We start from the raw sequence: 27602 nt of genomic DNA on the forward strand, positions 1-27602 counted from the left end.
GATAATGAAGGAAGTGACGAATCCGCAAGGACTAGGAGAGAGAGAAAAAAACTCCAGAGGAGAAAAACAGAAACTAAGATTGAAGTCAGCGTGAAGCGCAGTGTAGTGAATGAACGCGAGCGTCAGTAGCACGAGTCGGCAAGAGCTCACGAATCAAAGTTCCCTCAGTGAGAGGCGCGAAACGAGTGCAAACACCAGATTGATCCGTGTGTGACGCGACTCTCTTAAATATTTATTTGCCAAACGTGAAAAGTCTCTAGACCTGTTTTTAAAGGACTTTATGAATTCATTTGTATATCCAGCTTCCAAAAAATATGGATGAAGTTGTGAAAGTGGAGCGGCCGTGATGTTTTGAGGAGATAGCGGAGTCTATCTGAAGTCTTGTGGAATGAGTCGAACCGCATCAGCGACTGTAATTCCTGTGGATTCTCCTTCTGAGCCCGGAGTTTGACTTTTAGGATTATCTGGCATGTTTGCGAGGTGGATTTCACCGGGTTCAGTTCGGTTTACTGTGTTGGTTTTGCTGCTCACTGTGACAGTAACTCTCGGGTCTGCTTCTGAGCTGAAGGTGAAGGTTCGTTTGGCCGATGGACAGATTACAGATGAACTTCTGGAGGCGGACAGTGAAAAAGACTCCATCACTGTGGAGTTTAAACAAGGAGATGGGACTCTTATAACTTTTGTGGCCGATTTCAAACAGGTAAGTTGAAAACTATGGCCAGGATAACTGTATGTTTGTTTAATATGATTGTCACATAATATCACTGAAGTGTGCTGGAATGCATTATATTGCTTGACTTTTTTCATGAACCCGCCCCCCTTTCACAGTAACTTAGGTGTCTTATTAGTCTTATTTCATATTAAGGAACACTCCGAACTTAAGGACAAATGCTCTATTACTTTCAGACAAACTTGGTAAACAAAAAAATGCTATGTTCAATATATATGTTCAATATAAAATGCTGTGTTCAATATATAGGCTACATGTTCAATATAAAATACTTAAAAATTATTTTAAGAAGCAAAAAAACTATACATTTACATTTTATTAGTTGACCTGCTATGTAATCTTGCAAATTACAGTACATTCAAGGAATCTGCTCGACCTATTAGATTTGAATGATTTTACTTAAATTTCTAACTTTACTAGAAACATTTTTAGTAAATGGTTACATTTATATTTATTTATTTAATTAGCTTTAATCCAAATAAAATTACAGTAATGTGTCTGCTCAAAAAAAAAAAAAAAAAGGAGACAAAAAAGGGTTTGGGTCATTTTACCTACATTTCTAGCCTTTACTATATTTGTAATTTACCAGATCATCTACTGTAATAAAGCCTCAAATACTGGTAATTAAACTTGTAATTTTATGAAGTGGTTACTTTTCCTTCCTCGTGCCCGTGTCTCTGTGTAAAATCATCCACATTAGTGATGAACTTCTGACCTGAGGTCAGATTCTTTCACTGGTGATCATACCATCAGGATTAGCAGTGGCACTGTCACTGCCCTCATCCGCCTCAGTTCAGTCACGTCAGCAGCCCTCTGCCCCTCACGTCCCCTGATCCTCCACAGATGTGGTCAGTGTGGGGGTTTGGATCACATTTTTCCTCTTTTTATCAGTTCCACTGGCGGGCCTGTCTCCATTCTTCTCACATGTGGTTCTCATCTTGTATTTCCCCTGTATCTCAGGGATTTATGGAAAGTTGAATGAACGAGGACTCCCAGCTGCCTTTCTGGATTTACTGCACTGAAAGGGCTTTAACAGGGATGGAGGAAGACAAATATTCATTTATATTACTAAATAAAGTATGGTTATTCTGGTACCCTACCCGCCTAATCAGTTGCTAAGTGAACCCTCTGGATTTGATTTTTTTAGGTCAAACTGTTCTTGTCTGTCAGTCATATAATGCAGGTCTATGGTCACTTCCTCAAAGAGCATGCACAGAGAAGTCCAAATTAAACATGACTTAATGACTCGTAAATGTAAGTACACATTGATGGCCTAAGACACGAAACGAGCGGTTTGTGTGAGAAAACAAACAGTATTTATATCGTTTTTACCTTTTGTAACCACAGCCACGTCCAAGTGATCTGAGGGCGCGGGCGCTACGGTCTGTGCGTTACAAGAGGTAAAAACGATATAGCCTAAATACTGTTTGTTTTCTCACACAAACCGCTCGTTTCGTGTCTTAGGCCATCAATGTGTACTTACATTTACGAGTGATTAAGTCATGTGTAATTTGGACTTCTCTGTGCATGCTCTTTGAGGTGGTGACCATAGACCTGCATTATATGACTGACAGACCAGAACGGTTTGACCTAAAAATATCAAAATTGAAACTACTGCGGAAACAAAGACACCTACATCTTGGATGCCTTTAAGGTAAGCTAAAACATATCAAAAATTAATTTCAAAGTGAACTATCCCTTTAATGCCCCGATATATTAACGGCGAAGTTCTTTTTCGTTCTTGACTTAAAAGCCAAAAGAAGTTTGTGATACCTTTGCAGCGATATGCTGTTAATGAACATCCAGACGATATCCGATAAGAAAACATGCACATAATCTACAATGGAAACACATTTACAGAATACATTTCTCAATGCGCATAAAAAAAACATGTGACTTTGCAATGGGATGGCATAACTGGACCAACCAGTGGACTGATCTTATTGCGCAGCATCTGAAATGCTGTTTTGGTCATTCTGAAATGCCCGAGCAAAGTCTGTCGTCAAAGTGGTTTGGTATAATTACCTTCCAGAACACAACTTAAATGACTGCATTCCCAGACAGCAGCATCTGCCTCCAAAAGCAAGATAACATGACCGTGTTTATTGCGTTTCGCCTGGCCGCTCTGAGGTGTAAGTCATTTACAAAAAATATTATGGCTTCTATGACTGCAGCAACTTCCATTTTGCTTAGTGATATTTAGCGCCAGTTTATCAGGAAGTGACGATTTTGTTCTCTTCGACTCATTGGATGGAAATGGTGCCTTATTCGCAACTGTGGATGGAAACATAGCCAATATTATGATAATTTGATTATTTGAGACTATAGACTATAAATCTGGGCTATGTGAGAATATTATCCTAACCTGAACAGTCTATGATAAATAAAGGTTAATAATCCATTTCATGTGTCATTTAACGTTACCACCGGCCACATCCTTTTGATTTTCCTGTCAAAAACGTCCAGAGTCCTTCACGTAAAAATCAGTCTGCAGGCTTTCATAGACAACTTAGGAAGTCGGGGGAGGTCTCATTTTTTAAGTTTCGTTTCAAGCTGTTCACACATTGGCAATGAAAAAACAATTAATACATGAAAATCCTTACAAATAGCCCCATTTAATGGACCTGAGCTAATATGAACTAACAATAAACAGTTGCATTTTTATTGGAGTCCCCCTGTAATCAATAATTATATCCCTTAAAACTCATCTTTGAACACCAAAATTACATATTTAAACGTTTTTTTTTCCTTGAAATATTTTCTTCATGCCTTAAAATAGAATGTAACTCTACACACTTGCCTCATTTAGTATATGCAGTTTTAATATATGCAAATTAGCCCCGCCTCCACTCACTCACAGCAGCTCAGAGATCCACTCGTTGACGTGATTGGTTACAAGGTAGTCCGGTTTTTCTCACAACTGCAAGTTTGCATCCCGCAATTCTGATATAAAAACTCGCAATTGTTTTGCATGTTATAAAGTCAGACTTTATTTTCGGAAACTATCACACAATTCTGAGAAAAAAGTTTATATCATGTAATTCTGAGAAAAAAAAGTCCAAATTGTGAGATAAAAGGTCGCAATTACCTCTTTTTTAATTGATTTTTTTATTCAGTGGCAGAAACAAGCTTCCATACTCAGATACTCATACTCTTACCCATATATAACAGCGTGTTGTTTTGTTACTGTTCAGTTCGAGTTTCAATGGAAATCAGATGAGATGGGAATATCATGCAAATCTTGAAGGAAAAAAAATTCAGTGGTTGTGGCCATTTTTTAAGCATACCTTTTCATAATATGAAAAACCAGATATATCTGAGTAACAGACTGGCCTTTTTTTCCAGTTTGTGTGGAAAAAGTGTGGGCTGTATGAGGTTCTTTTACAATTTGGCCTACTTCGACTGTTTCGGAATTAGAGTAACACATCACAATCCAGCGGCGACTGTTTGGTGGAAGAGATGCTACGTGTGATCACATGAATCTTTCATCTCTAACTCAAGCTTTTCTCTTAAACTGTTCCGTTGTCTTTCTAGTTGTATTATGTTTCTCAGCGCTCTGCCTCTGCCCAGCGGCAGCATATGCAGCGATGAAGATGAATTCATCTCAGCTCGCATCCGCTGCCAACCAAGGAGCCGAGCGGTCTGCTTTTATGCTCATCTCCCTATTGGGATATCTGTGACCTGCTTGGACACAAGCCATCCCTCCTCTTCACTTTGAAATGCTATCGGCTCATAACATTTGAGCCAGCTGTAAACTTTATTGTATTAGATTCAACTTTAGGGCAATCTTTTATTGTTGCTTATGGCAAGAACGTGTTGTGTTGGCTCTGGTTTTAGCAACTCATCATAAGTTCAGTGTAATTTTGAAGTTGTTTCACTTTTGAATTAGTTGTTTTATCACTTGTGGGAACTTGTTTGTCTTCTATGTCCCAGCTTTTCAATCAGCTTTCTGTGTGTGTTTGGATGCCATCCAGGTGTGTGAACATACCCACTTGAACCTAGCCAGTCCAACCTGTTTCAAAATGTCCCCACTATTTCTGAGACATGTGACAGGGATGTGACCTTAACTACACACCGCACAGGCTTGAATAACCGCTCTTATGATGATGACACAATATATGTTTAAAAGATTCATGTCAATGTGAATGACAGACCACACCCGTTGTGTAGACTTTGCTGTTTTACTGCTGTCATTACAATAAAGGAACTAATACATTGCATGACTGGTGCAGTATACATATTCCATTGCAATGTGCTGGATTATTAGAGTGTAGAAACAGCACATTTCACCTTTAAAATCACGTGTAAAATGGGGGTTTCACCACACTGCTTACAATACAGGAAACTGTGTGGTGTCTCTGATAACTACAGTTCAGTTCACATTTTCATGTTCAAGTGTGTCGGCAACAGGCAGGACATCTCTGGCAGCCCCTTTGCTACAAGCTGATGTCTTTATTCAAGCCAGAATAAGGCAGATGTTGACCCTTTGAGTGCTGCTGAGAAAGAAAGAAGGGGCCTCATTTACCCACAGACACTGTTATGTGCTGAACCGTTCAAGTCAGTTGATCCAGAGCACATTCGAGCATGCAGTGTCAGTGTTAAAGTATTTTGAGCACTGAGAAACTGAAATATGCTGATGTTTGAACCTTAATTTTCTTGCACTTTCAAGTACAGCTGTCTTCTTAAAGCGCAGCAGTCTTTTACTGTTGCAATTTGCTAAAACTCTTGATTGCACAGATTGCATTTTAAAAAATCCCTGTGTGAGCTCAAATTGACTGTCTTCATGTTTCATAAATTGTCACGAGCATATTACATATCATCAGTTTGATTGCTGAAGATTGCTTTTTTGTACCTTAACAGTCAGCATATAGTATATGTAATCAAGGTGGTAATTTCTTCCTTAGTCACTGGTTTGAATGATACACAAGTTTACACGTTTTTGCCAGTGGCGGAAGAATTCAAACCATTAAAGGAGAACTCCGGCGCAAAATGAACCTTTGGTCTAATAAAACATTGGTACCTAGTCAACCGTTCTCTGAGATTTGTTTTCATGATAATGGAATGTAAAGAGTTTTAACCACGAACGCCATTCATACAGTTCAGAAGTTCACTGAACTTCATACAGTTCAGCTCACTTAGCACGTCGTTCGTGGTTTGACTAGTCGAGACTGTTTTCCAAAGATGGCTCCTGTCTGTATACACGAAGTGGACTGTCTTTACACTCTAAAAAATGATGTGTTGGATTTACTTAAAATATATATGCACCATTTTTGCATCATACTTTTTAAGTAATCCCAACTTGGAATAATTTTACTTAAAATTAACAAGAAAACTGTTGTTATATGTACTTAAATATTTGAGTTCACGCAACATTCTTTACTTAAAAATATATGCATCACGTTACATATATTTTTAAGTAAAGAATGTTATGTGAACTCAAATATTTAAGTACATATAACAAAGGTTTTCTTGTTTATTTTATGTAAAATAATTCCAAGTTGGGATTACTTAAAAAGTATGATGCAAAAATGGTGCATATACATTTTAAGTAAATCAAACACAGTGCAGGCCATGTGAGATCAAAACAAATCTTAGTTCTGTTAACTTAACATTTAAGCCCATTTGTATATAAAAATAAGACAATTAAATGAGCTGAACCAACCATTTTAACTTATTTTAGATCTTCAGCTATTGGTCTGCTAACTGCACTGCTCCAGTACATTCAATGTCTTAAAATAAATTAAACATGCAAATCACACACAATAAAGCATTTAACTTTATTATTTTTTATTTTTTGCCAAAGGCTTGAAAGCCTGAAACCACACATGAAATGTAACAAAATGTGGCAAATCGACAAATGGAAAATCACTTTTAACAGGTCACTTTTTCACCTTTGCAACAGTTCTCAAAAGATTTACATTTTTCCAATATTTACTTTTGCAACATACAAAAAACCTCTTAAAGGACAATTCCGGTGAAAAATGAACCTAGGGGTAATTAACACATGGTTACCGAGTTGATCGTTCTCTGGGATGCGTTTTCATGATAATCGAATGTACGTAGAGTTTTATCTCTAAAAACTATTTAGCTTATAACGCTAGTATATGGGGCATAGAATAAGCAAAAGTAAATCGCTAGTTAATACCAATAACAAGGCTCAAAATAGCCCCACACTAACACGGTAACATAATGAGGGTCCCTACATGCAAACCGAAGCATTGAGAACTTTGTAAGTGTACAGACAGTTTAATAAGAAGATACTTTATAAAGACAGTACATTACGCGTATACAGGCAGGAGCCATCTTGGAAAACAGTCTCGACCAGTCGAGCCACGAACGCCGTGCTAAGTGAGATGAACTGTGACTTGGAATCTCATAATATGGTCCGTTGTTTCCGGAAGAAACTATTTTAATAAACAGATATAATTCGTGCATTTCCATGTAATTAGTTTCACAAACATAATTCCTATCGACCAGCTCACTTAGCACAGCGTTCGTGACTCATCACCTCTATGCCTTCCAGCGTTACCCCAGTCTGTAAAGGATCATCTGCTGAGCCACCTTTCGTGATGATCCTCAATGTGAGATGTTCCAGTTCCTCTTCGTTCCTATGAGTATAAAAAAAAAAAACATCAAAAAAAAAACAAAACAGGAAATCTGCATTTACTTGCAACATCACTTGTTATTGTTCAGACTGTTGCAAAAAATCAATTGCATTGAAACACAGAATGAGAAAGAAATGTACCTTTATATTTTAAAATAAAATAAATCTCTTACAGCCTCTTACATTTGCAACATTATAAATGTCTATACTGTCACGTTTTTATCAATTTAATGCATACTTGCTGGATAAAAGTATTAATTTATTTTATTTCTTAAAAAAAAAAGTTCTAATTGACCCAAAACTTTTAAATTGCATCTTAAAATATATTCAAATAGAAAACAGTTGTTTTAAATTGTAAAAATAATAATAATAATAATCACAATATTACAGTTTTTGCTGTATTTTGGATCAAATAAATGAAGGCTTGGTGGGCAGAAGAGACTTCTTTTAAAAACATTAAACAATCTTACTGGTTGTGTGTGTGTGTGTGTGTGTGTGTGTGTGTATATATATATATACACATTTTTTTCTGGTTATCAAAAATATATCTAAAAAGAAAAAAACAATAATTAAATGTTACAAATTAGTCCATTATTAAATGCCTATAAATATAAAAATGAGTCTATTATTAATATCTATTAATTTAAACAAAACAAGTTAATTAATGAAGACTTTTGTACAGAGGTTTTGAACGAATCTCTTCAAAACATTTTAACAGTCACTACTGGAATAGCCAAACAGTAAATAAAGATCTACAATCTTTGTTTGAAGCCAAACTTTTGCTTAAAGGGTATTTACTTATTTTGATAATAATTTTGAAGGTTTAATAGACAGGGTTGTAGCTGTCATTTAGGAATAATATTGTGTTTGAATCAAGATCGCCATTATTTAATGATAAATCGTGCACACGGAGCTGTAGCCAATGTGTTTTCGAATTTAATATTTGTATCTTAACGAACGTTACCTGTAGGCTAACCCGCGCCCAAGGCCTGGCCGCCCCCCTTTCCCGCGATCCATTTATAGATATTAGAGAATAGAATATATGGGAATTTGTAAATATGCAAAGTGAATTTTTTTTAATCCGTAAACTCATAGCCTGCATATAATAAATGAGAACTACATTTCGTTAATAAAGTAGGCCTACGAATTTATCCGTGGGGGAAAGCGCCGTCCGAATTGTCCTCTTATGGTGTGTTCAAACCGAACGCGAATAGAGCGTCAAATACGCGTCTATCGCGTCTAGTTAGACGCTTGAATCTGCTCGAGTTCAAATTTTTCAACTTGCGTGGAAGACGTTCGCGGCAAACGCGTCACCCAATTCGCGTCATTCGCGACGCCCGGCGCGAATGATGCGTCTATTCGTGTCTTCGTGCGTCTATTCGTGGATTGACTTTGTAATCTACTCGCGCAAATTATTGTGAACACACCATTAATGCATACGTGCCGTCATGGTCATATATTTCGAAAAACACAATAAATACTCTGACTACTATAAACACTTGACACTTGATAGCCTATTCGATGGAAGCACGCTTGCTTAATAATTCAAATATACTCTCGTGCAAAGTCACTCATTTCATACATTAACTTGTAGACTAGGCTACATAGGTGTTCGTAACACGTTTCTAATTGTTGATGCAAAATTCGTAGCAATTCTGAAATTCAGTTTAAAAGTTAGTTTCTTGACCAAAAATGCAATAAACGATTGAGTGTACCTTGAGTTAAAAAAGTTAAGCTTACCTCTTTTCAGCGTCTTCACATATGTGCTTCACAAAATGGCTCCAATTTTTGGCTGGAAAGGCATCATGGGAAATTGCATATCACGTGGCTCGTATAGTTACTTAAAATGTTATGCTCGATTTACTTAATTTTGAAGCAATTATTATAGTAGTTGACATGACTTATGTTTTTTCATTTTATTTATGCATACATTTAAGTTCACCTAGTTACTTATAGGCCTATTTTTGTGTTACACACACTAAATATGTTAAGTAGAGGTTGAAAAGTTATGAATACTTAATTTTTTGTGTTAAATCTAATAACTTTTATAAGTAATGGTTGTTCAGCCAACGAATCGTTTTTTAGAGTGTATAAAGTTTTTAGAGATAAAACTCTTTACATTCGATTATCATGAAAACAAATCTCAGAGAACGGTTGACTAGGTACCAATGTTTTATTAGACCAAAGGTTCATTTTGCGCCGGAGTTCTCCTTTAATATGTTTAAATTTATCATTTGAATATATGTTATTTGAATATAATATATTTAAAATTGTCGCAATGACAATTAATTAAACTTTTTTTTTTTTTTTTCACTAAAACATGAGGATGTGATTTTATTCCTCATATTTCCATTTTGGTGGCATATTGCAAGCAGTATTCCATATTTTCCATTTTCCATTTGAGGAAAAAGAGAACGTGAGCATCGCAACATATGTTTTACCATTCATATCACATAATTTTGAATCACCACTGAAGCATCAATCATTCTTTAATCATGTAGGCTAATGTTGTAGTTCCTAATAGTTACTGTGCATTTGCCTTATTTACTCACCAAAGCCGGTTTTTATTTGCATTAGGCACGTTTGGACCCTGAAGGTAGATTAATAGCATTTTAATTCTCATCATAATTCCTTCACTATACTACCAGAATTAGTTTAGCATAGTTAAACATGCCTTTTATCATTCAGGATTAGCTGTTTCCTTAAAGCCCCTCCAAAGTGACATGTCTTAACAGCCACAAGAGTTTGATCCTATGATCTGTTTGAGTCATTGCTTTATGAATCAAGCCTTGAGTTACATCAGTTCTTGCTAAGTCCAACTTCCCGGTGAAAGACATTGTATAACCTAGGGTTGCATTGTTGTTTTCTTGATGAGGCATATCTCAATGGAAATGAGATGTACTTCCCCTTATAGTGTACACAGGAACAGCATGAATCCTGCTGCGTTTGGGTCTTGTCTTTTCTTCTCCCACGCTCTGACGTCTCCCTCTGGGTCTTGTGCAATACCTTTGGCTTGGTATGGGGTGTTGAAATATTGGAGTAACTGTTGTACAGGGGTATCAGCTTTAAGATCTTGATATATTATTGAACACATTGCCTAAGCTTTTGTTCTAAATCCAGATGTTTTGTTAGTTTTAAGATGGTTGTGGAAGAAGTTAACAGCCCATAGGAGGTAACGCCATGATCTTGACTAGAGCAGACGAACATATATCAGTGAGCGTGAAGCACATTAAGACAGCTGAAACAGGGTAAAGATGTCCCTGCTGTCCCGCAAGAGCTCAAGTTAGCCACATGCCAAATAGGAGTCAAAGGTCACACAGGGACAACCCAGTGGAAGCAATGGTCTTCCATTACCGTAATAGCCAAGTGCCTCTATTTTTGCCATGCTGTTTGGTTTTTGGTGTCATATTCAGAGGAAATCTACTTTAAGATGTTACCAAAACAGAATTGCTTGGTTCCTTCTTTGTTGACTTTTATTTACTGCAATGCATGTTGTGTTTTGTTCTTAAGTGTGTAAGACATCGAATTCCTCTTGTATTTTAACCACCACAACTCAGGCATTTCTCCCACGCTCTGTCTTTTGTCCGAGGTTGCTGTTCATCAGAGCGAAAGGTTAAATGCTGGCATGCACCTGTGCCTTTTCACCAGCCTTCTTTAAAAAAAACAATTAAACATCTATGCCGTCACACATAAGGAGCCACATAATCCAGTTAAACTGAAATTCTAAACAATAGCGTTTCTCCTTGAAGAGGAACCACATTTACCATAAACATTTTGCATATCTGTTTCTTCTGGATCATGTCTGTGTGTCTTGTTGTTTGTTTGTATTAATCTTGAATCTTTCCCTTAGTTACCTTTAACTCCACGGGGTATTATATGTAATACTTCATCACCATTGAATCTTTGATGTCTTGCCAATCTGGAATTTTGTTTCATAAGGGAAATCTCAAAGCATGCGTACCTGCATTCTGACTCAGCCTTGATTACTTCTAGTGACTTGGCTTAAGGGAAATGTTACCCAAAAATGAAAATTGTCACCATTTAGGTCTCATCCCTCATGTTGTTCTAAACCTTATGACTGACTTTCTTCTGTGGAACAAAAAAGAAGATATTTTGAAGAATGTTTCTGTTTTTGTCCATACAATGAAAGACAGTGGGGTCCAAAACAACTTCTCTTTTGTGTTTTACATAAAAAGTCATACAGGTTTGGAACAACATGGGGGTGACTAAATGACTGCGGCCAGGAAGGCCGGAAACATACTTTACGCAGATCAATGCTTGGCGAGCATGCGGTTGTGCATACTTATGTGGTAGTAAAAAGTTATCAAGGGAGCTTTAAAGTTACCTTTAAATGCCTTTGCCATTAATACAGATGTGTTGTGACTCAGGTAGCAGCTATAAACATGTCAACAGAAGAATGTGTGCTGTTATATTTCCTGTTGAAAGTAAGAGCGTTGAAAAGAAGACTGTTTATCACTCTATTATAGCACATTATGAATTGCGTTAAGACAGATTTTCAAATAAATTATGTGTGAAATCTTGCATTCATATGCATATACGTTTTATAAAAATCACATGTCAAGTTATAATATAAATGACATCTGCATATAAGAGTCAAATTGGATGACTACAGGGACTCATCTCAAGATCACTCATTAAACAGTTCATCTATTGCTGAAATTATGGGGGGGGAAAAGATCAGTTAAGAATTGACAATTATTACAAATATTCAAATCAGGATTGTCAGAATCCGAATGCGTAATTTGTGCATGAAAAATGTCTTCAAAACCAAGCCATGTGACAATAGTTTTTCTATTGGATTGGTCTTTATTGTCTTTAGCATGCAGTGTGAAGTATTTCACTCAGGTCCCTGATCATTCCGAATCAATATCAGTGAGTGAAGAACAAATTTATACTCGTGTGCGTTATGTATTATGTACGTTATCTTCTCTGACAGACAGCAAGTTGAAGCTGTTCAGGCTGCTATTTTCTCCCTCTTCTCAGAAAGTGATGGCACATTCAAAACATACGATAGAGTGGGTTTCCCAGGAAATGCTTTTACTCACTGGACCTATGCTTGTTGTAAATACTACCGTGTATTGTGCACGTCATTTTCTGACAGACATCAATGTTGTGAGATTAAAATTTTGGATTTGAAAACCGATGGATCGAAAGGTTTTCTTTTTTTTCTTTTTTCTTGAGCCGACAAGTATTCAGTGATGTGATTGATGCCCATGAGTGTGGTATGTCAATGTTTTTTTTAAAAGTCTAATATGCCAACCGACAGCCAGCCCAAGTTTTTGACGGACGTGATAACGTGCATGAGGGGTGAACTATGAAATGCTAGAAACGTTCGAAAGCAGCCATATCACCCCGTATCTCAAGACCAAGCGTGCCGCACAAGCCCTCAAAAGTGAAGCCAAAACGTCTCGATCGCCCCCCGGTGACCGGTCCTAGTATAGGTCATAAGCCCCGCCTCCCCATGTTATTCAACGGGACGTGAGACCAACTAAATAATTAAATTACACTTCACATATCTTTTTTCTAAAGATAGTTTCTGTCATTTACTGTAATTTCTATCACGTTGATGTAATTTCAAGTGTTTGTTTTTAAAATAAGTTAGTTTTTAGTTAGTTATTTGATGCTATAAAAACGGTGCAGTGACATCATGATTGACAGCTGTGATTGACAGGTTCTCTGTGTGAAGTAGTCACTGAAGCACCAACGGACTTTTTTTCATAATGTTGACTATGTGGTCAGTGGTTGTATTTACCTTATTTTAACGAGGTACTGCAATCAGCAGACACCATTGAAGAGGAACGGAGCAGACAAGGCCACTTAAGAAAAGTGCAGGGCGTGTGCTTGCGATTGATTCAACGTGAGTGAGGGTGGGGCCTTGATTTCGCGGCTTTACTTCCTGCTCACGACTGCGCATGAATGGTCCCGAAAACGCTACTGCGCAGACTCAAGTTCCAATATGTCAGCGCCATATCGGGACACTGGCGGCTTCCGTTCTCTCCAATGGAGAAGAGCGAAGGGGCGTCGTCCATCTTTTTTTACAGTCTATGCTCAAGACTGGTTGCCCACCGATGGTAAACAGGGCTGAGCCTGGTCAGTACCTGGATGGGAGAGCTCCTGGGAAAACCAGGTTGCTGCTGGAAGAGGTGTTAGTGAGGCCAGCAGGGAGTGGTCACCCTGTGGTCTGTGTGGGTCCTAACCCACCAGTATAGTGATGCGGGCACTATTCTGTCAAAAAGTACCGTCCTTTGGATGAGACGTTAAAACCGAGGTCATGTGGTCCTCTGTGGTCATTAAAAATCCCAGGGTGTCCTTCGCCAAAAAAAGAGTAGGGGAGTAAATCCTGGCCAAATTTGCCCACTGGCCTCTGTCTTCATCATGGCCTCCTAATCATCTGTCAAAATGTGTTGACTTCTGAAAATCTAATTCATTTTTACCAGGAAACGAGTGGTTTTGATGCACAAAGTAGTTTTGTCTTTTATAACAAAATTATTTTATTTAAACCCATTTTTGAAATCCTGTAGTAAAAAATAGTGAAACATCACTTTTTAAAAGTGTTGTTCCATTATTACCCTTAAGCAGATTTTGACTCATGGTTATTAGGGTTGGGTACCGAAACTCGGTGCCAATAGGGAACCGGTTCCGACGTAAACGGTAGTAACCAGACCGAATAAGAACGAAAATTTCGGTGCCTGATTTCGGTGCCTAACTTCATTAGGCACACACGCGCACACACACACACGCAAGGTCTCTCGCTCTCTCCCTCTCCGCCGTGCGTGTGCTACACAGTTTGGAGCACAGTTTCTTCTGTCTCGCATGCGCGCTCTTTCTCGCAAGGTTTGGCTGCATTTCACGTGTAAAATTACGCGTCAGAACGCCCTCTGGGTGTGCCGATAGTCTGAATCCCATATACTATAGAATCAAGCCAATTCATTGGCTGATGGCGCGGGCGCCGCATCGACGCACTTACGTCGTCATATTATGTTGGCGCGCGCGCGCCATCTGCTCCTCAGATTTCTCTGCCGAAAAAGGAAGCTGGTCGGCAGCACGAGGAGCTTGGCAGCGTCTCGTTCCCTATTGAGAGATATGTTACACCAGTAACCAGAGATGTTCTCTTTCATAGGTTCACTCAACGCTGCGTAGCTAAGAAGCAGTGGATTTGTAGGCTGCTGTATCACGTGCCGTTTGAACTGACGCGCTACAGCGATCTGTCACATTTCAAAGAGCCAAAACGTTATTTATTGTGTGAATCTCGTAAAAATATTGACAGAATCTGACAGCTGTGGATTTGTTCCATATCAAAAGTAACCTTCTCTGTCTTGTCTGTCGGTGTCAGTGTCCTCTTTGTCCGTGATTTTTCTGTGTGAAAAGGGTCATTTGCAAGCCCCGTTCACACTACACGCGACTTTGTCGCTGCAAGTCGCCAGCCGCTGGCGATGAGGTCGCTAGTGGGCGTTCCCACTACTGGTTGACTAGTATGACATCCAAAAGACAGCGAATCAGCTTTCTTGCCATCCATCACTGCAGGCCCAGGGGCTGAGGAGAAGGATCACGTGCGCTCCACTCCTATTGGTTGTCGCTCGTGAAAATTGCTCTTCATTTGCATAAAGTAAAAAATTTCTCAACTTTGTTGCGTCGCTAGACACGCCCCATCTAGTCGCCAACGGTCGCTGTCGCGCGTGTCGCCGGAAGTCGCCCGCTCACCATTGAAATGAATGGTATCGCGTCGCGTGTAGTGTGAACGGGGCTTCACGGTCAATGCGTGAGAGGCAGGCAGCTCTACCTGCTAGTAATCTCTATTAATCTCCAGTATTATTACATTGTTTGATACAATATTGTTTCATTTGATATTATGTAAATATGAATTTTTATTTTATATTGGTTTTATTATTACCATATGTTACTTGTATTTATATTGTTTAAAGATTTAAGTTAATATTGTGTCCAGTTTGGCCCTGTAAATTAAAGGGTATTTCTTTTTTGATAAAGTGTGTGCGGTTTCATTTTCTTAAGTACCGATTTAAGAACCGTTTAAGCACCGGAACCGTTTAAAAAATACAGAGTAGGTACTGGAATCGGATAAAACCCAACCGATACCCAACCCTAATGGTTATGCAGATGTTAATAATGCATGTAATGTGAAACCTTGAAGTAGATACCCTCTTGTTTTGCACAACATTTAGTTTTCTCATTTCTCTTATGTAATTGGTGTTTGTGTTTTGTGCAGTTCAAAGTTTTTAATGACAATGTGCATTATAATTCCACTTAAGGCCTCCTGGGTAGACATTATTAATGCCAGTTGTTGTAATAAAAAGCACTTGCAAACATAAAGCAAACATCTTTATAGTGGCAGAACAAATAGAATTTAATTGACATGGTTTTTACAATCATTCATCAATGTCATAGTAGTGTGGCAGAATGAACAAACGTGTATTTTATCTCTTCTGTCATAGTTGCTCGTCTCTAGTAGGGCTGCAACTAACGATTATTTTGATAATCGATTAATCGGACGATTATTTTTTCGATTAATCGATTAATCGGATAAAAAATTCAATTAGATTTTTTGTTTATTATGACTAAATAAAACCCGGTTACACTTTATTTTAAGGTGTCCTTGTTACAGTGTAATTATATATTTAAGTACAGAGTAATATTAAGTAACTACATGTACTTACTATAGGAATAGGGTAGGATTAGGTTGAGGGTTAGTTGCATGTAATTATGCATAATTTACTGTTATTACTACAGTAAGTACATGTAACATATGTAACAAGGACACCGTAAAATAAAGTGTTACCTAAAACCCTAAATTAGGATATTTATGTGTAAAAGTGTACTTTAAAAAGTGCAAAAGCCACACATTGAGTTTTACAAATATCAATATTTGCATTGTTTTTAATGATAATTGCTGATGGCAAGTTGACAACCATGATTAATGTAAAAAAAAAAACATTTATATCCAACATATTGTTTTAACACAATTTTTGTTAAAACAAATTTACAGACATGTTGTTCAGATGTGAAGATATAAACTAAAAACATCTCAAATATATAATTCATTTAATTTTTATTTAAAATTAATTGAATTATAAGGATAATTTGTAAAAATAAATATAGAAAGACTGAAAACAAGCGTGTGAACGTAGAGCCGCAGTAGATCGTGTTTGAAAAACAATTAAAACTTAATAGTAGACAAATGCTATATAAAGAGAGCGGAGTGGAGGTACGCAGCAAGCTAACAGGCTTGATTAAAAAGACAGGAAAAATTATGCATTAGTGCACAAACATTCGCTGAAAACCACTGAGTACAGTGACTAAAAAACAATAATTTACTGCTGCTGTTATTAACTGCCTTTATATTTAGTGCTTCGCTTTGTAAAGACCGTTTTAATTTAATATTTCTGCGGTAGCGCTATTTTAATCCATCACTTATGTTGCGAGCGAACTGATTGCGCAACCTGATGCTCGAGACGCAAAATACAGACATCCCAAGTCTCCCGGAAGTTCTGGAAGTCACCCGCATATTGATAGCGGCTCGCAAATTAGTTCAAACTCCCGGGATTTGAGCACGCAATAAGCCTATTTCCAAAAAAAAAGTGGAGTATCCCTTTAAGTTACAAGTTCCAAAACAAAGCAGAAATGACGAGACTTGTAGTGTCCAGTTGGCTTTAGTTATGGGATAGTTCACCCAATCACATAAATTCATTATGTACTCCTATGTCTTTCCAAAGCTGTTTGACTTTATTCTGTTAAACACAAAGGTTAATCTGTTAATCTTTGGTTTATCCAACCTTTCATCTGTGATTTTATTGTTCTTAAAATTGTATGTCTGACGTGAATTTTATGGCATAAGCAACATTTGGAACTGACTGTGAAAGCCGTGCTAAACTTTGTGATGATGCCGCTGTCAGACGTCAACAGCATAGTCCAAACAAACACGCCGTGATCCCGCAGCAGGAAGCAGGACCAGGAGCAGAAGCTAATGTTTGCTTTGACTTCAGAGATATATTTCTTCAGGACTGTCAAAATAAACTCTTCTGCACCAAGATTTATGTTTAGTCTCTAATCTGGTCATTTGGCGGACCTGCGCAAGGTTGCAGGGTGAACGAATGAAAAACTGAGCTGAGGATCTACCTGACTGAAGTATTTACTCACTAACCCAGCCTAGACATGTTCCTGCATGGAGGGGGTCAAACAGAGAATTGTAACAGGACCCTGGAGGAAAGCGAAAGAGATATTCGCCTCAGATAAGAGGAAATTGCAGAGCAATGAAGATAAAGGATAGTTGTAAAGAGAAATCAATGATTGAGCTACTGATATCAGGTCAGCTTGCATCAGCGGATGTGAGTGGTTTACCTGTGCAGTGTCAGCTTGCAGGGTTTCTCCCTGTTGTCATCAAGGTGTTTGCAAAGCAGTGACGCCAACACTTCCCTGTAATTAAATTGAGTGCCTAAAGCAGTCCCCCACAAACCCCTCTCTCTGTTCCTTAAAGCAAACCGCCTTTCTGACGGCTGGGAGGTCCTTCTAGTGCCAGAGCTTAAAATAACAACTGCCTGCTCACTCCCCCCCTCTTGTGTTTGCTGATTGTTTTGTCACCCATGCGGTAATTCCACCAGGTCTGCCTCCTCCGTCAGTTTAATTACGTTCCTGCTGCTTCGTCCTTTGAAGAACTTCCATGCAGAACAGTTCTTCGCAATATAGGTTTGAGTTACATTTTTGAGTTCATGTAATGTAATGTCTATTGTGAACATAAATAAGAGATGCTAGTAAGTACTTAATGTTTCTTTTCCTAGAAAAGTCTTAAAGGGGTCATATAATGGTACACTTTTTCAAGTTGATTGTACTGAAATGTGTGTTGGCAGTGCCTATACACATAATGATAAAAATCTATCCAGTTTTTTTGTTTTAATCTCCTTATATGTTTTTCCCTGCCTCAAATCGTTCGACCGTGTGACGTCACACGGCCGGACGCCCCGCCCACGATTGTTGATTGACAGCAGCGTTTCAACACAGACCCGCCCTGAGCGAGCTGTCATCATAGTCCGTCATTGTTGATACGCTGGAGCAGAATCTAAGCGTCTAAGCGGTTGTGGTGTTCTGTTCTTGGGTGTAATACGAACACAGCAGTCATTTTGATAATCCGAACCGCTGAAGACACAGTGGCTGAGTTTTGTTTTCGAAGGGAATATTCCCCACGAGCAACGTCAATGCTTTCATGTTTGCGCGAATCATTTCTCAGCAGACTGCTTTATAAACGAGGGTCAGTATAAAGCTGGTTTTGCTAAGTAGCTGCTCATGAAAAAAGAATCGGTACTATTCATGTCCCTGCTGCACCTCCAGAAGAAGTGAGTGTAAAGTTTTATTAATCTTTATATTAATCTTTGCAAACCGCTTCACGATGAATGCCGCTAAGGTTTACACTCAGGGAACATTACGGCATGTTTTCTATGTACGACGTTCTCAATATAATTCATAATCCTACGTTTATAATGAACAACGCGGTATGGTTATTGTGTTATTACAAACTGAGTATGTATAGCCTACATCAGTAAACACATAGCGTTCGTACATCTCACTAAGTTACTCTAACGTTACCCTGCCAGTAACGTTACATACAAAGATAGTGAGCGAAGCTTTTTTAATTAAAGTATATTTCAAACTTTTCATTTAGACCCTAAAGAATCAAATTAACTTGTATGAAAATGGAATTATATGACCCCTTTAATCCATATTAAAGATTTGATAAAGGGAAAAATAAATGAAAATACACTACCGATTTTTTTAAAATGTTTTTTAAAAATGTCTCATGCTCAAATATTTGCTTTGATAAAAAAATAGTGAAAACAGTAATATTGTGAAATATTTGTACAATATTTACATATATTGATAATTGATGTATTTTTAAATGGCACTTCTAGTCTAAACAACAGGTAATCAAATTATTACCAAGTTTATGCAAGAAAAACAAACATATTTTATTTGGATTGGAAAGAAATTACAAAGGCATTTGAACATGGCATTTTAGTTTCAAAACACTCAGTCCACACTCGTTTTCAAGCGTTTCAAAAGTTTCTTATTCACACTGAAATGTCATAAAACGCTAAATTCACCTTTACTGCTCATGTGTAAAACCTCATAAAAGCTCACTGAGATGATACAGATGGAACTGACATAATCAAGTTCTTATGCTATTCTAATGGCAGGATTATTTTATTTAGCAAAATATCTAACTTTACACATGTGCTTAGGTCGCACTTAATCACCATTATATGTTTGGTCTAAAATGCAACTGCTCTCATGTTTTGCCGCAGGACAGCAATTGCGAGTACAATTTTCAGCTTTGCAGGACTGTGATATGAAGAGTGTACAAAGTAATATATCTTTAGCAACAGTGTGAAAGTGAATAGCACATAACAGGCACAATATTGGGTATAAACAGATATCTATCGGTACAATATGCATCACGACTAAACGTGTCATCGTTTTTGGAAGCTTACGTCTTCACTACAACTTCATATTTATCCACTTGGGAGAGATTCTTCAAAAATACGTCTCTGTGTGGACGTAAGGCCAAAACGAAGAGAAAAAGATGGGTTTTCAAACGAAAAAGTATAGAGTGGACAAGGCCAAAGTTTGTCTGCGGAGCTGAATTTACCTCCTCAGGGAAAACTATACAAATAAAAGCGCATTGTCATTCAAATAGAATATTAGAGGAGGTGAATGATTCTTGGAATGTGAATGAATTTTCCACAGGCTCAGTGAGACTGCAGCTCCATGAGTTTGGGGGTTGACCAACTCTGGAAACCAGATGGAAGGTTCTAGAAAGAGGATGAGATGAGAGCTCCAGAACAAACAAAGACAGCTTTGGCTTGTTTATTTTGATTGCCTGAGAAAACCTCCTACTTTGCGAATGAAACCCTGAAAGCTTGCTCCCTTCTGTCGGCTTGGTGCTCGAGGCCTTACTGTGAAAAACAAGAGGAGGGGGGAGTAAGGAGAATGTGTGTGTCTTCTGCTGGCAGAGTCATGAGGATGCCAGAGCAAGGAGAAGCTGATGAATGGGTACACAGGTCTGTGGCCTTGCTCTCCGCTCTGGGGTTTCCCATAATGCCTTTACATGGAAGACTTTATGAGCACGGGGGCGCTGCCAGATATTTGGTCTGGTTGCTAACAGCAACTCAGTGATGTGCTGAAATATACAGTGTCTCTCTCTGTTGTTCTGGGCTGTTCTATCACTATAAAAGGTCGACAGCTGACTTTTTAAATGCTAAAAAGCTAGAATTTAGGAGCCAAAATGAATAAAATCGATAGGTATTCGATAGGGATGCACAATATGGTTACAGTCGGCATGAAGCGGAAGATGCAATAATCTTTTTTTCCCTATTGTTATGTATATCCAAGGGAAACGGCTTCTTGGACAATAAAAAATGTATGGATGGTTGTGGTTGCTATTGCTGGGATCTCATGAGTGACAGGTTGTTAGAAGAGAAGAGATGTTGCTGCAAGAGGGAGGGGAAGTTTGATTAAAGATTACAAGGGCACGTGATTTTTTTTAAAAATAATTATGTGTGCATGGATAAATTGTTTATAATAAACTCTGCAGTATTCCATAAAAAATAAGAATTGTCAATTTTGATTTTGTGGTGACTTTAAACTAATAATCCCAATTATTTTGTTTAAAAAATTGTAATCGCGATTAATCACAATTGTTTTCATTTGAGATTTTTTTTAATTTTTTTATAGATGCACCGATACTAAATTTTCTCCGCCGATTGGATAGCTGATTATACAGAATAGGCTATCTGCTGATAATTTCATTCTCTAAAGGACAAAAAAAATCTCTCTAAAATAATTCTGCAAACTAAACAGGGAGCCCTCTCATTTGGTAGATTACTAGAGGTTAAAGTTATTATAAAGAGGCCAAACTATTATATTAACTGCTATTTATTTTCAGATGTAATAATTATACTATGTTTGAATGCAACTCATTTGCATATAAGGTAGTTTTCATAAACACTTTATTCAAACATGCATATATAATTAACAGTAACTAAACTCATCTCTAGTGTTTTTTTTTATAGCTAACTGACGAACTGTGAACATTGGATAACTTTCCTGAGGCAAATGCAACGTTAAGTGACCGTGTTCACAAGCTGTTTTATTGACGTCTTTTCATGGTTGAAACACTGATTGAGTGATTACATGCGACATGACTCTTTTCAGTAAGTTGTATTATATTTTTCAACATACCTTTTGATGTTCATGCATGTTCTTTTGTGCTATAACTTGTATTAAAGTGAAGGAAAAGACTGAGGCGCTACAGTGATCTGTCACGTCACATTTAAGAGTGTCAAAACGCTATTTATTGTTTGAATTTCGTGATAAAATGGACAGAATTTGAAAGCTGAGACTTTGTTTCTTATCAGAACAAGTAAAAAAGCACAAAGCTGTTTGTGATTTATTGGATGGGAGGTGCGTTACAAATAATGTTTGATTTGGGGAAAAACCGTGGAACTGGCAATCCTGGCTTGAACTACGGGTGATTCATAGGGTCAAATAGAGCCTGCTTTAACCGCGCTATTTTTTTAACTGTTAATGTGTTATTGCATTTACTTGCCACTCAGAGTTCGGCTCATAGTCGGCTGTTTTTAAACAATCGGCCGATGGCCAATAGTGAAAATACTTGCTTTTAATGGCTGATACCAATTAGTGGCAGATACATCGGTGCATCTCTAATAGAATAGTTGCACTTTCCTGTAAGAACAAATTAATACCCATATGCAAGGTTATTGCACCTTATCTCTCTACATTATGAAAGCTAAAACAATGAAATTCCTAATGTTAATTACAATAATTCCAAATAATGTCAATGTTTTTAATATTAAAATATTTAATATTTGTATTGTAGCACAGAGGTCGAGTAAGTGCATTTATTCAGCAACCACAATCACAAACAATATTGTCGAGATTCATGTTTGGATCTATCACAAATAACACAGATAATTATGCTTAAATAATCGAGAGAAGCAGAAATCCTGATCACAATTTATATGATTAATCGTGCAGCCCTTGTATTTGATGCCATACTCCAACTCAAAGACTTCAGTATTTGTAGTTATTATATAACACATTTCTTAAGGTAAGGAGTTGCACAATTTAATGATGACTGCATGTGTTTCTTCTCAGGATGTGAAGATCTTCCGGGCGCTGATCCTGGGGGAACTGGAGAGAGGGCAGAGCCAATACCAGGCGCTCTGCTTCATCACACGGCTCAACCACAATGAGATCATCCCCAGCGAGTCCATGGCCAGACTGCGACAGGTCAGGCTTCCTCTGTGGCTGATGACGGGGCAGGGAGAAGTCATTGGGAGTGAGGGAGCGGATCCGGGGTGTTAAGAGTTGAGCTCATGGGTTAACTGTTGCGTAGGAGTGTGATATTTTAAATTTGAGATCTCAGAGGAAAAAGGCTGTAAAAGGCCTTTGATGAGTTGCTCCTAGGAGGGTGTCCAAGGTCATAAATGTGTGAAAATTAATGAAAGGTGTGATAAAAGACTGGAAACATCTAGCTTTAAAGAATGACAGTAGTAATACTAAAAGTCTTTTTATATTTTGCAGAAAAATCCCCAGGCCATCCGCACAGCGGAAGAGAAGAGAAGCACGGAGATGCTGAGCATGAACGTAGCGGTCAATTTGACACGGACGTGGCAACTGAGTGCCCACATCCACAACATGTGCAGCGTGGCCCGGGAGGCCGTGTACACGCGCGAGGCTGATGTCAGACACTGGCTGGACAGAGGCAAGCATGCTTACAGCGTCCCTTAATTACACCCTACCAAACCCAGCACGATTAAATATAACGCTGACATTGTGTTCTTCACATATTAACCCTCTAATGCCTAATCTAATGTATTAAAAAATAGTCAGCAAAATCCATTTTGCTTGAACTGCATATTGTACCTTTAGGCAAAATATGGCAAATAATAATTATATATATATTATTGATCAAACAAAAATGTATGGTAACACTTTACAATAAGGTCCGATTACTTAAAGGACAACTCCGGTGCAAAATGAACCTCGGGTGTAATAACACATTGGTCCAGACTAAATCGTTCCCTGAGATTTGTTTTCATGATAATCGAATGTAAAGAGTTTTATCTCTAAAAACAGTTTAGCTTATAACGCTAGTATATTGGGCATCGAGTAAGCAAAAAGAGATCGCTAGTTAATACCATTAACAAGGCTCAAAATAGCCCCACACTAACACGGCAGCATAATGAGTGTCCTTACATGCAAACCGAACCATTGAGAACTTTGTAAGTGTATAGACAGTTTAATAAGAAGATACTTTACACAGACAGTACAGTTAGCGCATACAGACAGCAGCCATCTTGGAAAACAGCCTTAGAGATAAAACTCTTTATATTCGATTATCATGAAAACAAATCTCAGGGAACGATTTAGTCTGTACCAATGTGTTATTACACCCGAGGTTCATTTTGCGCCGGAGTTCTCCTTTAATATTAGCCAATGCATTAACTAATAATAATTCACTCACTATAAACAAAACATTTGTTACAGTTTAAATTAATCTTAATGTTAATTAATAAAAATACAACTGTTCATTGTTAGTTCATGTTAGCTTGTAAACTTTTACACGGGTACAGTTTTACTTTATTTTACTTTTCAATTTTACTAAGGTATTAGTAAATGTTGAAATTAGCCCAAATATTACCATAAAGTTATTGAATTTACAATCTTTAAAGCATTTCTATTGATTAAAATTCAATAGAATTGTATTCAATAGAATACATTGTATTGCCAGCAAAGGATATAACCCAAGTTATCTTGTATGTATGTATGTACTGTGTGTGTGTGTATATATATATATATATATTATATATATATACATATTTGTTGTGTGTATATATATGCATATGTATGTAATGTGTGCATATATATATATATATATGCCTATAAATATAATTTCATTGTCTACATGTTTTAGTAAAATATTTATATTTAAGTTATCTTGTATATATGTATGTACTATATACAGTATATATATATATATATATATATATATATATATTTATACAAACATATGTATGTATATGTGTGTGTGTGTGTATATATATATATATATATATATATATATATATATATGCCTATAAACATAATTTGTCTACATGTTTTAGTATTTAGTATCATGTTTAATCATCAGAGATATGCCATATATAAACATATAAAGGGTTTAACATCAAACCCTTTTACACATCAAATGTGAAAATTTTGGGGAGAAGGATCTGTAGTAAATCTAATTGAATGTAGTTAGACCTAGTACAGATGCATTACTGTTTGAGCTGGAACACATCACTGCAGCACCTCATTGACCTACATAGTTTGATCATTAACTATAATAAATGTTTTTTCAGGCGCCGAGGGTTCCATGTTCGAGCCTCAAGCAGTGGAGGTGCCAGGTCTGCAGAGCTGCGGGACAGTGAAGGACCTGTGGCAGCCTTGCTCCTGTAGCTACAACCTCAGACTGGAATGGTACCCCTGCCTGCTGAAGTACTGTCGCAACAGGGACGTCTCCGGCAGGGGCAGCCCATATAAATGTGGCATCAAAAGCTGCAGCAAAGGCTACCAATTTACTTACTACGTACCGCACAAACAGCTGTGCCTGTGGGAGGAAGAGACCTAGAAACACGCATGCTTCTACAAAAACATATTTAATGTGACCTTCACCACAGATTTTGTTAACCTCCGAGCCTTCAGACTCGTGCCTACTGCACAGAGCAGTTTAACAAAGAAGTTATGCTGGATGGGTGTGGATGGAGTGTGATTTGAGCAGCCCTAGTGCTCTAATTTTGTTTTTCCAAGAGCAGTTGGCCACATCTTTGAGCTGTCGACTGTGCATTTAAGCTGGTCAGTAGTTTTAAAGCTCTTCCTGCTCTTACCAGCACTGTGGAATTAGTATTTTTTGAGTCTTGACATGCAGACCCAAGTGAGCAACCTGTGAATTAGTCAGTGTATAACAGGATGTAATCTTAAAATTAGCTGGATCTCGTCAGGTTGCCAATTTTTTTCTTTTTTTTCTTAAGCTGGTATTATTTATTTCGCAGTGGGAAATGACTGAAGACACTTAAGCACAGCGCACATGTTCAGAGAAAATTTCTCTTTTTAAAGTTTTTTTTTTTTTTTTTTAAGTTCTGTATTTTGACTGTTAGATTTAAAGCACTGTATTAAGTTAATGGTGGACGCAGACATGCTTTGATTAATTTTGGTACAGACAAAAAACGCTATTGAGTCATTCTCCAATTGATTCAAATAGATTCAATCATGTGAATTTTCTCACCTCAAGTCTTAATGCTGGCAACCATTTGGGAGTGTGTTTTCATCCTCATAAGGATGGACTTCTAAGCATTGCACAACAACAGTATCATTTAAGGTCCACTTGGATCAATATTAACGTATAGTTTGAAGTATGGATGCAAGTTGGGAGCAGTCAATACTGCAAAAGTAACATGGAAAACCAAAGTAAGTGTATGTTCTGATAAAACAGAGGGAGAGAAAAACTGATGAAAATCCTGCTTAGATCGTTGCTACTGTGCATCAACACTGCCATCTTCTGGTTATCCGACATTACTGTCACTCAGGCTCCTCCTATCAGTATGACCTCAGTACATCGGCAGAGCTGTGAAACCATATGGTTTCACATCCTTTTGCGTGGTATCAAATGTCCTAGAAGATTACTCCGCTTCAGAAGTGACTTCAACATACAATAGGACCAAATCCACTGACTAAGCTCTAATCATGAAGAAGAGAAACTGTTATTGTTTCACATTTCACTACATTCACCTCCAACTCACGACTTGCCTCTCTTAACTATGCGAATGTTCACTTTTAACATGCACATTTGACTCTGTTGTAGTTCATGGTACTAAAATGTTTATACTGGTTTATTTAATTTTTTTGTTTTTTCAAAGAGTTAGTGGTATGTTAAAAGTGTTGTTTGAGATTACACCTCCCCAACCGACAGCTATTGTCTGGGATACAAGTGCCTTGTTGATTCAGTGTTTACTGATTCTTTTTGATGATAATGCTGTTATGAATAAAGTATCAAAACTATTTTCTTATGAAAATGAATATGGACATAATATGAAGTAATTTTAAATAAAAGCTCCTTCAGCAAAGTGTCATATAACCTGTCACTTTCCTACTGTTGTTTGAGTTGACTGCAACATGCTTTGATTTCTGAAGGATCATGTGACGCCGACGTATTATTTAATGAGATGGTGTTATTGAATAAAGTGTTAATTAATCACTGACACAATGAAAGCAGATGCCATATAGATTAAAACAATTGTTTTCAACCTTTTTTTAAGGAAAGAGAGAGACAAAAATTGTAACAGCTGTTTTGCCGATTCCACAGATGGACTGTCTTTATAACTTGCTACTCACTCTGGTCAACTAGCCTACAGCTTTTAAAAGGAAAAAAGTAAATGGGCTATCACTGATATATTTTCTTAAGATAATTTGTTAGTTTTGTTTTGTTTTACTTCGAGCTCAGCATATTTCCTGATTTAGAGTTAGAATGATGCACTTGTTATGAGTTGCACTCACTGATCTGTATAATGATAATATGTAGCCTATATGATCAATGGTTGCATAGCCTTATATTAGCTGTATATTTTTTTTATGTTTGTTTTTGCAGATTTAGCATTGTTAAATTATTTATATACAATGTAATTTATTATAAATAGTTTTAAGAGATTTTGTAGTCTCTTTGAAAATGAAAAACTGAGGGCCTCTAATATTTTAAAGGAATAGTTCACCCAAAAATGAAAATTCTGTCATAATTTACTTGTCACAAACAAGGTTTGTTCTAAACCTGTAGGGGGTTATATTGTCCTTTATGTTCAACCATAATTGTAACCATAATGCAGATTTAGAAAAGCTTAAGGGTGGGTGAGTAAATGACAGCAATTTATTTTTGGGTGAACTATCCCTTTAAGCTAAAATTAACCATGTAGTTTACCGACAAAATACTTAAATATGTTCCACTACAGTCATTGTTATTATTTTATAATAACCAAACTGGAAATTTGGTATCAGCAGCGAATGCTGTTTTTCTACGGGCTCTTCTGTACGCGACGGCGTTTGGCTGATTCGGGTTGTTGGCCAGCAGTACTGTCAGAAGTGAAGTTTCTTTCAGTTTTTCCCCTCCGTTCGGCACAAAACACTATTATT

At 37.4% G+C, this 27602-nt stretch overlaps 1 protein-coding gene across 1 annotated transcript; it reads left to right on the forward strand.

The window, feature by feature from the left end:
• On the forward strand, positions 1-25553 carry oafa (OAF homolog a (Drosophila)). Its single transcript, XM_056263368.1, has 4 exons — positions 1-700; positions 22536-22670; positions 22965-23145; positions 24785-25553. The coding sequence occupies exons 1-4, from the start codon at positions 470-472 to the stop codon at positions 25051-25053; spliced, it is 816 nt and encodes a 271-aa protein (XP_056119343.1). The 5' UTR covers positions 1-469; the 3' UTR covers positions 25054-25553.
• The last annotated feature ends 2049 nt before the right edge of the window (positions 25554-27602 follow it).

Source organism: Rhinichthys klamathensis, unplaced genomic scaffold (genome assembly GCF_029890125.1).
Source record: "Rhinichthys klamathensis goyatoka isolate OS25496 unplaced genomic scaffold, OSU_Roscu_1.1 h1tg000206l_1, whole genome shotgun sequence".
Taxonomy (NCBI): domain Eukaryota; kingdom Metazoa; phylum Chordata; class Actinopteri; order Cypriniformes; family Leuciscidae; genus Rhinichthys; species Rhinichthys klamathensis.

Coding starts and splice junctions, on each gene's coding strand:
- oafa (XM_056263368.1), top strand. CDS start 470: ATGTTTGCGAGGTGGATTTCACCGGGTTCAGTTCGGTTTACTGTGTTG. Junction 22,671..22,964: donor CCATGGCCAGACTGCGACAG/GTCAGGCTTCCT, acceptor TATATTTTGCAG/AAAAATCCCCAGGCCATCCG. Junction 23,146..24,784: donor CAGACACTGGCTGGACAGAG/GCAAGCATGCTT, acceptor ATGTTTTTTCAG/GCGCCGAGGGTTCCATGTTC.